The 13,731-nt window shown below is 40.5% G+C and overlaps 1 protein-coding gene across 9 annotated transcripts in view; it reads left to right on the top strand.

The window, feature by feature from the left end:
• The window catches only part of FHIP1A (FHF complex subunit HOOK interacting protein 1A), a 182,940-nt gene that overhangs the window by 97,693 nt on the left and 71,516 nt on the right, over nt 1-13,731 (top strand). For 8 of the 9 annotated variants that reach the window (XM_054562531.1, XM_054562553.1, XM_054562533.1 and 5 more), the window contains one exon: nt 7,805-8,036. In XM_054562531.1, coding sequence (XP_054418506.1) covers nt 7,932-8,036 — 105 coding nt within the window. In that variant the 5' untranslated portion in view covers nt 7,805-7,931. Of the gene's footprint in view, nt 1-6,104; nt 6,198-7,804; nt 8,037-13,731 lie in introns of those variants that run through there. The other variant, XM_054562566.1, reaches the window with a different exon arrangement.

Below are 13,731 nucleotides of genomic sequence, written 5' to 3'. Positions count from 1 at the left end.
AGGTACTCTTTTATCCCTCCTCATACCCATCAGACTTAATCATTGTGCAGACACTTCCTCTCATATTAGGACAAGGAGAGACATCAGGTACACTGCAACTGCTACACTTCACTCTGGACTTTAGTACTTTACTTTTGTTTAGGATTTTTCTTGTATTTTGTTAAATTAAAAAATGATTTTGCTAAGTAGTACATACACATGGTACCAAATTCAAAAAGTGAAGAAGGGTGCACAATGAAAACAAGTTTCCCTGCCTCCCCTGCCCGGGCCGCCCCGTGGCCCCCGCCGAGGCAGCTGCCCCAGCGTTCTCATGTGTCTGCACTGAGGTCCTCTGTGCATTACAAACATGTATCTCTTACACAGGGGTGGCATACTCGGCTTGCTGTTCTGCACGTATCCTCTCAGCCTTTCCATGTCAGTGCATTTCATATCTGTGTCCTTTGAAAATTGTGACATAGTATTCTGTTATATAGGAGTGCCCTCATTTATATAACCAGACCATTGCTGATGGGTATTTAGGATTTTCCAATTGTTCTCTCTCTAAACAGTTCCACAAAAGACTTCACTCTACTCGTAGAGGTGCTGGTGGCTCAGAGAATGTGCCTGGGTCAGACCCCAGGCAGTCTGTGAGATCTTGATTAGACCACCGCCTCTGCCTCTCTGTGCCTCAGTTTCCTTACCTGTGAAAGAGAGTACTATAGCTTACAGACTTAAAGAGTTAGCGGTGTAGTGTATTTAGACTGGGACCTGGCACAGGGAAGTGCTCGATAAGTGTCAACTCTTACTGTTAATCCGTATGCCATTTTGTACCGTGAAAGAGAATTGGTAGGAGAAACGCACAGCAGTGGTTTTGATGCTCAAATTTAACTTTGTAGGGAGAACATCAGTTTATGCCCTCACCTGGGGTGCATGAGATGCACCCGTTTTTACTTCTGTGAGTCATGTCTTGATGTGTGGACGTCTGGGCCATGACTGCGCACCGCTGAGGCCCATGTATTGTTGCTCAAGAGGAGAGATTTCAAGTTAAAGTTTTCTTCCCCCTGGACATTTCCAGTACTTTTAGAAGGTCTTGCTTTTTATTTTTACCCATAGGGTGTCTTATCTCGATGATAAACTGATCATGCCAATAATATATATGTGAGTGGTAAATTACTTTGAACCAGTAGATTTTTATTATGTACTTAGAATCTTTTACCTACTCAAGGATGAGAAAGTGTAGTGTAGTGTCTTTTAAACCATAGTACCCTTTTTGAGAGGGATTATAATATTTCCATGTAAGGAAGTCTTATATTATTTTTATGTTTACAGAAAATAAACGTGCAATTAGAACTTCCTGGTCTGAGGTTCCCGCACGTGAAGGCAGGCTGCCTTTAGCAGTTCGCTCCCTTTCTGCCCTGTCTATAGCACACACTAGGCATCTAAGTCTTCGTGGCCTGTTTCAGAGGCCAGGAGGCGGTAGGGGAAAGGTGTTATGTGCTAATTGGCATAGGATTACGTTCGAGGAGACCAGGAGTTTGTTGACTTTTGAGCCTGTTACTAAATTATAATAAATGCTAATCATTTTTTACCTTTGACAAGTCACCTTGCAGTGCTTTGGGTAGGAGTGGAAGTGCTTAGCCAGCCATGAAATTTGTAAGGCTCCGAGGCCTGAACTGATTATTATTCAAGAGCATGATTACTCATAGGCTGGAACAACCCCCAAGCTGCTGAAACGGAACTTTTTGTTATCACCAAAGTCACAGAAGCCCCACAATTATCTCTTCAGTAATACCTTTAGAATCTGAACAGGCTATTTGCCTCTGTTTTGGGACTCCTCACAGTTTTACCATGAATGCATCTTTAAATTGGCTTTTAAACTCTTTTGAAGGGGGCAATTCCTGGGCCTTTTTAGAACTGGCTGAAAACTATAGCCACCTCTCTTTAGAAAAATAGGCCCACATTTTGTAGAATTTTATTGTTACCTGACTCATTGCACTTCGTACATCTTATGCCATGCACGGATGGAGAACATTTTTGAAAAGGAGGCTGTTTGTGTGGTTATTCCAAAAGGTAGTCCTGCCATCATCTTGATTACACTGCAGGTTGCATATCTGAGAATTCTCACATGAGGCGTTTGCAAGACTGCTGGTAGGAGACTAATTCTGAGCGATGCAGGTGTAAGGCGGGTGTTAGACTGAACAGCATAGCTTCCCAAAGGTACCGACTTTTCCAGAGAAAATGACCAAGACATGTTGGTCATACTGCTAAGATTGTATTGGTTGATTGGATTGTTGGGGGCCCGCTTTCACCAGGAATGACCCAGAGGTCATATTTCAACGAATCTCTCCATGTGTACAAGAAACTTTTCTGTTTAGTCACTAACGAGCTGATGTCTCGACACTTCTGTAACTTTCAAAAGCTATAATTTTTATATTCCAAAGCCTTGCCAACAGGGGCTTAGTTTCTTAAATAGCATTAAAAATTAAGTCCCCAAACAAATTTCAGGTATGAATTTGAATATTAATTTTAATTTTTCTTTTCCACTTGTTCTGTTTATCAGCCAGTTGCACGGCACTTGCGTCTGACCTAGTTGGCAGCCTGCTCGGGTGAAATGGAGATGTGAAACGTGGGGGAATTATTTCAGGGCATTAACAGTTTTCCTCCATTTTGTTACTATTTTAAAGTATGCATTTATCAAAGCCTGCAACCATTTGGAATATACATATTAAGAGCATTTTCTCTGTGCACTGGAACTTCTGGAGAATTTTTCTGTGAGCGACCTGGTGACCTACAACTTGGTGGAACAAAACCAGATCCGGCTTCGCTGAAGTGATGGACAGTGAACAATGAAGGAGCCAGAGTCAAACTCTAAGGCAGCTGAGGGAGGCTCGGGACAAGGTCCAGGGGAGTCAGGGCGGTTAGGTGCCTGCTTTCTTTTCCACAGCCCAGCGTTGCCATGTGATATGGCAGCAAGAGAGAAAAGGAAACTGGGCCAGAGGATTTGAGCACAAGGAGGATTTTGGTTTAATAGGATCTTATTAGGCTCTAAGTCGAGGTTGTCTGAGGTAGTTTGACCCAAAATGAATTCCCCTCACTACTATTAGTTATAATTGAGGGCATAAGGTGCCCCTCTTTCAGGTGTTCCCAATATTTGAAGAATCTTCACCCTTAATGCAATTTTTCATGATAAGCACTTTTATAGTAATAGATTTTTTATGTGTTTAGCAGTAGCCAATTCAGGGCATTTCAGAGTGCATTCTGTAACAATGAGATTTTATACTGGCAGTTGCTCAGACCAGCCATGAATTTGGTTTGTTTGTTTGTGTGTTTGAGATGGTTGATTCCTTAAGTGAAATACGCTTCAATAGAAAAAAGCAATCAGACAGAATTCCATTTTCAACCAGAATTCTTACAAAGATTTTTGTACAATGGCCAGTGTCCTTCTTTAATGATTATCTGATTACCTTTTCCCAATTAGTATCACCGTTGTAACAAAGTACATAAAATAATGACTTTAGAGCTGGGAGAGACCTAAGAAACACTCATTTAATCCTAACTACTCACCTAAGTGAGGTCCCAAACCAAGAGCCCTATTTTTAACTTACGGTATCACAGCTGATTCGAGCTGGAGGCAGAGCCTGGGGGCCTCTTTTCCCAGTTCGAAGTGCAAGTCTCCAAGAGAGAACTTGAAGTTTTCCCACTTCCACAGTGGGAAAACCAAGCTCAAAACTCTTAGCCTTTGCCCTTTGTCCCGCACTTTAAATCCTCCTAGACTCTGTAACCATTTCCACAAACCAACCATAGAAATAAGTAGGTGGGAAGAAGAAGGAAAGGCAGGAAGGGAACCTGCCATTTCTTTCCTTCAAGGTGAAGACATATGCTTTGGCAACTCACTGTGAAAAGACACGACCCAGCTCCTCTTTTCTCTAGGCCCAGTTGCCTGTGAGCTTCACATCACCTTTCTTCTCTTGGAGCACCATCAGATCCTTTTTTAAAAAAAATCTTCAAATTCTCATGCTATGGGCTCTTTCCCACGAGGCCTGCAAATATGATTGCTCTTTTCTCAACAAAAGTGTTCTCTTTGCTCTGTCTCCCCTTAAGGTGGCCATCCAGTTCTTTCCCTTAAGGAATATTTTATAATTTGTTCTTAGAGGATATTATATTGAAACAGATACAATAATTGAAGGATGGTGTGAGATAATAGAGAACTAAATGCCAAAATGTTTACATTGTAAGTTCAGTCTGATAGGAGAAGAGAGAGAGAGAGTATATTAAAATACAGTCATTCAGGAAATGTATTTCAGGAAAAAATGTAATTTTGACACATTTATAGCTCTCCTAAGTATTAGTTTTTGAAAGAGATTGAAATTAGATATTTGTTTATTTGGGAGTGAGGCTGAAGGAATTTTTACATTGGGAAGAGGTGTGATCTAGATGACTGGAAGCTAAGCTTTTGTGACCATATGGTGTATTTTATAATTCTGTGATGTGGAGCATATGCTAATGCTTTTCTCACAGTGAAATGAAAGATATCATATACTTTCCAAAAAGGGCCAGTAAAAATATGTATAAGTTTTACATCAGTTATCTCTGTCTCCAACAATAGAATTTTTCTTTCCTAATTGATGGAAAATATTTTTATATATAATCTTGAGATGTATAATTTGACTACCAATAATGTCTCTGTAAATAATATACTCAGTTCTCTTTGTAAATAATATAGGCAGGTCTGTCCTTTCAGTATAGAATTTGTGCTGACCTAGCAGTCTGTTACTTATGTATTTTGATAGCCCCTCTCCCACCCCCACTCCCACGCCAGAAAACTCAACAACCACACCACAAAACCACATGCAACCACTGTCGGAGAAAGAGCCCTTTGGATATTTTTTGGTGATGGCGGTTTGTTTGTTTGAAGAAGAAAAAAAAATTACTTGCTAGGGTCTGGATGGTTTATAGAGCTCTCTCTTAGGCATGAAATTGGACTTGAAGTGCGTGTGTGTATTTACGGGAAGAGCAGGCTACTATGTGCCAAGCGTAGCCAGTGTTCCCAGCTGAACTTGATGCCTCAGGCTGAAGAGGGAACAGGGCAAGAGCGGGGACGTGTCCAGTAATGTCCTGCCCGTGACACAGGGCGCATTCTGGTGACTCGTGCGTCTTTTGCCTATTCACAGCTTTTTGCTTAGTGCTGTCCTTCTCTGTTCTTTACTTGGGTCTTGTCGCTGTAATCTGAGAGTTAAATAAAAAGCTTGGAATTGAAAAAAGGCAAGAAAAGGAAAAAGTAAAGCCTGATAACAGGCAAAGGCAGAAATATATTGGAAGTCCTGGTATTTGAGGAAATAGATCTTCAAACATCTCTCATAAACACAGTGCTGTCTCTTCCTTTTAGGTGTGTATTGCCTTGGGGACATGCCTGTGTGTTGATACCCTGACCTGGGAATAAGGGAAACAGTGGAACTATTCAGCTCTTTGGTCTCTGGGTGTGTTAGGGAGTGTTTTCATTTCTAGGATCATCTGGCACAGTGTTCTGTCCTCAGATGTGGCTCGCTTGACTTACCTCATACACCTCCTTTCTCCACCAAGTTTTCTCCATGCTGTGGTTTCTGTATTCATGACACGTTTAGATTCTTCCAGCATCTGCCTCAAAAGTATGATCGGATCAGTATCAGCCAAATGTGATACATTTTTCTTAGAGAAGGTTCAGCTACCTTAAGGGAATACGGTTGGGGATTCTAGCCAGGAGAAAGGAGAATATGGTTTCCTAGAAAGAACACTGGACTGGGAATCGAGAGAGACTTACATTCTGTTTCCATCAAAACCAACTAGTAAATTTATGACCTTCACTGAGATATTTATCTTCTCTGTGGTGCATCTCACTCTCTGAAAGGCTGCATGTAAAGTCCCTTTGAGAACTGACTTAGAGGATCTTAGAGAGCATGTCTCTGATTTTGATTTAGGGGCGGTTGGCATGGTGTCTGTCTCCCTCAAAGCTTTGAAGAACAATCTGAGAATCCTGGAGCTTGAAGGAATCTCCAGGAGTCCTCTACTTTTTCAACCTCTAGGATAAATCAAAATATTCTTTTTTAAAAAATTATTTATTTCTTTTTTTAGAGAGAGGGGAAGGGAGAATGAGAGGGAGAGAAACATTGATGTGAGAGAGAAACATCTTGATTGGCTGCCTTCTGTATGCACCCAGACCCGGGATCAAACCCACAATCTAGGTATGTGCCTTGACGGGGAATCAAACCCGTGACCTTTTGGCTTGCGAGATGACGCCCAACCAACCGAGCCACACTGGCCAGGGCTAAACCCAAATATTCTGATTTCCTTATTAGTATCTTTACATCATCTGAGTAAAAGACCTGGACATTCTTCACAGAAATATTATTTTTAGGATAACGAGGAAGTTGAAAACAACAACTTTGTATTATTAGCAATTATACATTGGGGAATTCACCAATTTAAATAATAAAATACAATCACAGAAGATACACACAGCTGCGTCCCTTAGGTATGTTGTGTGTACAGTCCTCCTTCTAACAGGCCTTCCACTTTTTAAATAGTTTAGTCCCCTTTCATTCTCCTTTAAAAAATGTTTCTTTCTTTAGAATTACTAATTCTTGCAAGTCTTCTGTCCTTCTGTCCTCATGTTTTCTAATGATCCTTTAATGATAACTGGTTAGCCTCCCACCTGCCAGCAGAAGCACTTGAATATTCCTTAACTGTTTTCCAGTGTTGAATTCCACTCCCTACAAAGAACTTGGCCCTCAAGTATAGCCTGAATCATCACCTCGAGCTTTCTTTCTGACACCTTATTGCTTGTTTATTGGTCAGTGTTCTCCTTGTAATACCATTCATATCCATCTATTGAAAATAGTTGTTTTTATTTTTCTTTTGGCTCTGCAAGGTTGGAAATTTTATTATGGATTTTGTTTTCCAGCGCTTTGATAATTATGCGTAATTACTTTTCTCTGATCTTTCTCCAGTCTGCGCACTAATAAACTAATATTTTGAACGGTGCCCAGTTCGTTGTGGGTGAGATAGGACCGCACTGCTTGCGCCTTCGTCAGAGTGAGTGCCAGGTGGCTGGGTCACACCCGCCGTTCATTCTGTGACCTCAGTCTTGTTCTCTCCCTACTGGCAGACTTTTGTAGTCTGACTTTCTTCATATCTTATCTGCATAATTCACCTTTCATTTGTAAGTGTGCACTGTCTTGTTTTTGATGGATCCTTTCTGTCTCTGATTTGTTGAGATTACTTGGAATTCTATTATTTTTCAGAAAAACCTAGAAACCTTTGCTTTGTTTGTAGCTACAATATGACCGAGAATGCTTTCAGTTCCATATGACAGTCATTGATTTAAAAAAAAATTCAATAATATTGGATCCAGGAGTCTGTGTGCTGTTTTATAACTACCTCAGGTTTCATCAGGCCTTTTATGTACATTGCTATTAACTAACGGTTTTCCTGTTTCTGGATGTTTTTAAACTCTACAGGCATTGGCATCATAGTTTCTTGCTTGATTATAAAACTAGATTTGAGTGACACAGAATTATAATCTAAGGGGTTGTGGTTGTTGGTAGTGGAGAAAATAAACCTTAATTGCTTAATTTATGCACATAGCTTTGGTAGCATCATTTGTTTATATTTTTAGTAGCAAGATGAGAGAAAATAAGGAAGCCTTTCGATTGAGTAGCAATGTCTATGTTGCATATATTTTGTTCTATGTTGGACTTTGAGAATGTCTGTGCTTTGATTTAAATATAGCAGTCAGTGTCCTATTCAATATATGAACATAATGAGATGTGTTTTTTCATTGTCATTACAGGTTTTGGAAGGTGACAGTGAAATGTGAAGAAGTTACATTTCTAATGTGATACTTGAAAGTTAGTGACTGCTTTTGAAATTTTCATGAAAATTAAATATGACTTAGAAGCATTGGTTTATGAAGTTTTATGATGTCATCGGTTGCGACTGAAAGCAAACTCCAGCAGGCTGTGAGCCTTCAGGGAGTGGACCCGGAAACATGCATGATCGTGTTTAAAAACCACTGGGCACAGGTAATGTATGAGCGCTGCCTTCTCTGCTGGTCAGAGGCCTCCGTCACACCAAAGCAGGGTTTCTGACCTCTGTGGCAGTAACCAGGCTTCCAGACACTGAAGCAGGAAAACCCCTTCAGATGGGAAGAAAAGCAACTCTCTTCTTGCTTTCCCCGTAGAGGTATCTGGTTAAAAACCATGCTTTTCCCAAAAGCAGTTGGGGAACATTATGTTCCTCAGATGTTTTTGGAGGAACAGCAGTTGGCCTTACAGTGAATTTGAACATCACTTTCAATGTACTCGACCATGTTTACATCCTCTCTCTCTTTCCCTCCGCTGTGCTGATTTTTATCCAGAACTTACTTACACTCTAACAATACTAAAGCACACAGTTTTTGGCTGTTTACCAAGTATTCTGCTGATTACCTCAAGTGCTGAACATCATTTAATCTTTCCAGAAACCCACAAGGCAGTTAGTATTAGCTTCCTCATTTTACAGATGAGGGAATAGAAAATTATAGAAGTTAAGTAACTTGCTCGAGATTGAGTGAGTTTTCAAGCAAGTACTTAGATCTTTGTCCCTTGACCTCTGTAATCTACCATTTTTCGGGCTGAGGTCCAGTGTAATTTAAGGAAAGAGGTGCCAGCTGGTATCTGAACACATTACAAAACTGATTATATAAAAGTTTTTTTGATTATTCATTCTGACTTCTCTGTGGCTCTCCTCTGATCTGTTTGTATGGATAATTAAGGGTGGAGTGTTTAGAAAATTTTGCTCACCCTTTACTCAGGGAGTTTACAAGTAGTAAAATAAATAAAATTGGCTTCTTTAGTACTTGTCCAACATTACACTCCCAGGTGATCTGGTAAGTGGCTATTTATGTGACAGTTTTTTAATGACTACCCAGTACCTTCCTGTGGATGGAAACAACGTATGGGTTAAAGCACTGAGCCTGTAAATCACAGCAATTATAGGGGACACAGTTTAGATCAAAAACAAAATCAATTCTGCCTTTGGGTCATTTACACTTTGTAGCTTCTTGTCACCAACCAGTGTAAAGCTTCCAAAAATTCTTATGCATTTCCCACTCTATGACTTTTTACTATTAGAAACTTAATTGGTTTTCTCTGGATATTAAAAGCACATCTGCTTTAGCAAAGGGACGAAAACAATTCTGGACTTTTCCAGATAATAGAGTAATTACCTTTGGCTTTGTACTTTTATAAGGGTTGTGCCCAGTAAGCTATTGCATGAGGGAAGAACATTTTAGAGGATCTATTCTATCTTTATCTTTTAAAATTTTCATGTTTATAGTGTACATAATATATCTGCATATTAGTGTGTCTATATGTTTATTAATTTAATTATTTGTCCTAATTTTTTTAACTTGAAGGGTACGCAGTCAAATGTTTTATACTGAGAATATTTCAGCCACAGTTATTCCATTTGGTTGAAGAAGTCTATCATTCTAATGTGTACCCTTTGCTCTGGGCTTCGTTTTGTTTATTTGTTTGTGTAGAATGCCTTTGATTGTAATCATTCCTGCTGGGATATCTCTGATGCGATCCATTTAGTATTCTGTACCCCTTTCAAAGACATGATATATCACCAGCCTCTTGATTTTATGTAGATGAATCATTTGCGCTTTCAGATATCGTCCTGGGCAAGCTTTCTCCAAGGCTGTTGGAGCGCTGTTAGAATGTCTTAATTCAGGAAGGTGTAAAAACTCTTCACATTAGTGAAGGGGTAGATATTGACTCCATAATCATATTATCCATTTCCATATCCAATATGAATGACTTCAGCATTAGCGGACATCTTGGGTTATTTGAAGCATAGCACCCTCTTTCTAGTGCAGAAAAATATTGAGTTGAGGGTAAGGATAACTTTGTCAGAGAGAATGGTGTTTAGTGAATAAATACTTCTTTCATAAAGTGCGGACACTCTTGTTCTTGTTGTTTCAGCCATTTATTTAACTTTGGTCAAGTTTCTTGCCTCTTTAGCTTTGACTTTTCCTTTTTAACCGACTTGGAATATGTCCTCAGTTTCTGTCTACTTCCAAAGGCTCTTGGGGGCTTTCAGTTACCTTTACGGATAAAAATGCCGGTTGAAGAAATCCACGTGGATATCAATGTGATTGTTGTTCAGAATTCCTGAGTCTACACCTCAGATATATTACTGCAGGCGTCACAGATGGGACACAGGAAAGCCTAAGCCTTGCTCTGGGCTTTTAAAGAACGTAGAAGTTAATTTGGATGCCAATGTGGGATACATGATTATAAAATGAACAATAATGATCACAGGAATTAAGTCAAAGGGAAAGGACTCTTACGGACGGAAATGACCTGGGGAGTGGAGGCAGTTAGATTTTGCTGGCATGACTGGGGGAAAAGAAGGTGTTGATGACAGAAACATAGAGGACACTTTAGAGAAGGGGTACTAGAAACAAATGCTCCTCTCTGGCTTTTTTTTGGGGGGGGGATGGTAAAAAATAAAGTGAGGAAGTCGGAGCAAGGAAGAGATGTAGGACTAAGTGTGAGGTAAGGAATGAGACTTTCAGTGACAGGAATAGATGCTATGTATTTATTGTTTGGCGTTTCACACAGCATCGGTTTTCTGAGTCCTTCAGGCTGGGGCGGATGAAGAGAGCTGCGGGGGCCAGAGATGCGCTCACAGCCCACAGGAGCGCCTCTGACTAGTGTGCCTGCAGCCCCTGGGCTCCCTCAGGCAACGCAGGAAAACCGGTGAAGCTGGTAAGAACGTGGCAGAGACAGGGCTAGTGACAACGTGTTATTTACGGAAATGTTCCAGCAGCTGGCAAGGCAACATTTTTTTATCCAGAGTGCTGCTTTTTGGTAGTACGCTGCAGTACAAATTCGGCATAATTAGCTGAATGATGACAGGTTCTGTTCTACTGTTTACTAGTAGCTTCTTTTCCAGAACTTGCGTTGCAGAGCACACTTCGATGGCGGTGGGCGGGGGGCGGGGGTGGTATCTGCTTGCTCACCTACGACTTGCAGGGTATCAGGGACAACTTGTTATGTAACCATCACCCAAGGCAGTCTGTGATTCAGGGGGATCTCCAGGGAAGAGTCCTTGAATGGCCCAGCAATGCACTTGAGTTTCCAAACTGTTCCCTGGATTTAGGGATCTCACGACATCCCCAGATCTGTTCCATAGAGGACATTCAGGAATAGCTGCATTGCTGATAGTAACCCTGGAGAATCCAGGCTGTGGGAAGTAGCCTCTGGCCTGTACTTCCTCTCACCTTAGATGCCATCTTCCATCATAAGTTGACAGAGCAACGAATCTAGAACCCAGATCTGTCTGCGTAATTCCTTTAGTTGGACGTTCCAGTGGCATTCTAGCCACAGGCCAGATGACACACAGGGTTCTTTATGTCCTGGCCTCTTTCGCTCCTCATTTCTTACTTAGTCTCTGGAAATGCAAAATGACTTGGAGTTCTCAGCCACCCCCACTCCTGGCAGTGGCATCATGCTTTGTCCTGCATCTCTGCCTTGGGCACTTCCTCTTCTTTCTGCCTGGACTGTCCCTCCCCCTGGTTAATGCCTCGCCTTTTGTAGGACTCATCTGGGGCATCATTTCCTCCCGGAAACCTTCCCTGCCCTCCTTTGTGCTCCCGCTCTGTGCTCTAACAGCATCCCGAGTTTCTCTCACTGCAGAAGCACCTCAGGAGCAGAGGCCATTAGTAATTTAACCGACATCTTCAGTACCAAGAATATTGTAGGCACAGTGCAGAATTCAATAACTTGTTGAACTGAAACACAGGAAGTATGAAATACAACTTTAGAAAAGCTAGGCAACTTAGAAAACAACTTTGAACATACACTCATATTAAAACACTTTATAATTTGCTACCAGTAAGATCTTTGGACTTGTACTCCATAATCAATGATCTGGAGGGGGGCGGGGAGAGAGAATGTTTAATTTTTATCAGTAGTCTATAAGAACAGTTTACAGTCTAGTTGATTGTTGTTTTTTTACCTTTTGCCTTTGCTTCTGAATGGAAGGAAGTGCAAGTAAGGAGCAAGAAGCATTGGTCCTCTAGATAATAAACTATTCAACTATATTGCCATGTAAATCAACCCCCATCCCCCCACCCCCACACACACACTCGTTATTCTTAATGGCATAGCTGTACTTTGCGAGGCTTCATGACTTTGCTCCACTCATTCTCTGTCTCCTTTCACGCATTGAATCAGTATTAGTTATGTACTTAAAGGTGTCTGCTCTTAGAGCCAGGAGAACAGGGGTGATGGGTTATAAAGAAATCAATTAGAAATGCATATTTCTTTGTTTTCCTAGTCAGTTAATAGCCCAAGCTCCTCCTTACCATCCTCCACCTGCAAAAAAAAAGCTGTTACACAATTTTGTTAAGCTAAGAAAATTTCAGAGCTCAACCAGTGTAATGGTGACAGATGAAGAAGAGCTAGTATGTTTATTAGCCTTTTTCTTCTTGGAGGTGGGGGGTGATACGAAACACTGATTCATCTAGGTTAGTTAATTAAGTCAAGGTGTTCCCCCAATACTGTAATAAAAAATAGATAATACGTTTTAAGTATAGTGCCTGTGTATATAGCTCCAAGTAGCCTGACTCTACTAAAAAAAGTGTAGAGAACTTACGGGATTCGGGATGGACATTTCAGTCTGTTCCCCATGACATGCATTCTCTTGTTCTGTTCATCTTCATTCTTTTAATCTGTACCTTGTCATTGACCAGTGACAGAGAGAAATTAAGTAAAGTCTTTGAGAGATGAAAAGTTGTGAAGTATTAGGGAACTCTGATTAATCTTCATATCTTAGTGGAGTGAGGTTTATTAACATTTTAAAAATTTGTATCTGTTTTAGCTTTTCAGGTAACTCTAAACTTGACAGTAGGAAGTACAGCAGAACAAAAGCTGTACTTCTTCAGAGGGCCAAGGTGTTAGCTTGTGTTTCTGTTAGACTCTGAAGTGGCTGAGCACATTGAAATGTCAGCCACTCTCCCACTGTGTGCTCAGTGATGTCTACTTTTGCTGCAGTTGAAACTACAGGGTTCTCTGGAATATTTTTTACATAGATCACTACTCTTAAGCCCTTCACCTAATACCTAAATTAAAAAATGCATAATTAATGTAGCATTAGTTTATGTTGTTATTTTGTCAGCTGATGTGCCTACCATGTTTGAGTATTATGGTAATTACTTGGACTATCTTTGGTCTCAAGGGCATAGCTCCTGCTTGGTCCTGGTTTATCCCAGATTTGAACAAATCTCTGGAGTTTGGGACTGGAGCTCCCATTAACCAATCTCTGCAAGATTCCATGTTATTATTTTATGTTATCATAATACAAAAAGAAATGACTTAGTAAAGGTCTCCTATGGGAATAGGTGTGCAAGGAACACCTCATACTGAAAGACAAGACATACCTATTAAGTAGTGAACAAGGACTGGGTGGGAACTTATATTTGTTGTAGTTATTTGTTCATTAAGTGGAATTTGGCTTAAGGTTGCTAAATCCTGCCCTTCTTCTGTGTGATGGAAAATGTTGCTTAGTAACTTGTTTTTTTCTACAATACCACTTTAGCATTCCAGAGGATTTGGAAGTATAGGTTGTACTCATGTGACTTTCTTGAAATAACTAGGCTCTAACCAAAGTAGCATAAATAATCATCTATTGTATACACACACACACACGCACACACATATACACACA

Source organism: Pteronotus mesoamericanus, unplaced genomic scaffold, assembly GCF_021234165.1.
Source record: "Pteronotus mesoamericanus isolate MK-2021 breed Mesoamerican mustached bat unplaced genomic scaffold, CSHL_Meso_final contig_163, whole genome shotgun sequence".
Lineage (NCBI taxonomy): Eukaryota > Metazoa > Chordata > Mammalia > Chiroptera > Mormoopidae > Pteronotus > Pteronotus mesoamericanus.
Note: the sequence above shows the minus strand (reverse complement) of the source record. Positions and strands in the feature narration are given on the sequence as shown.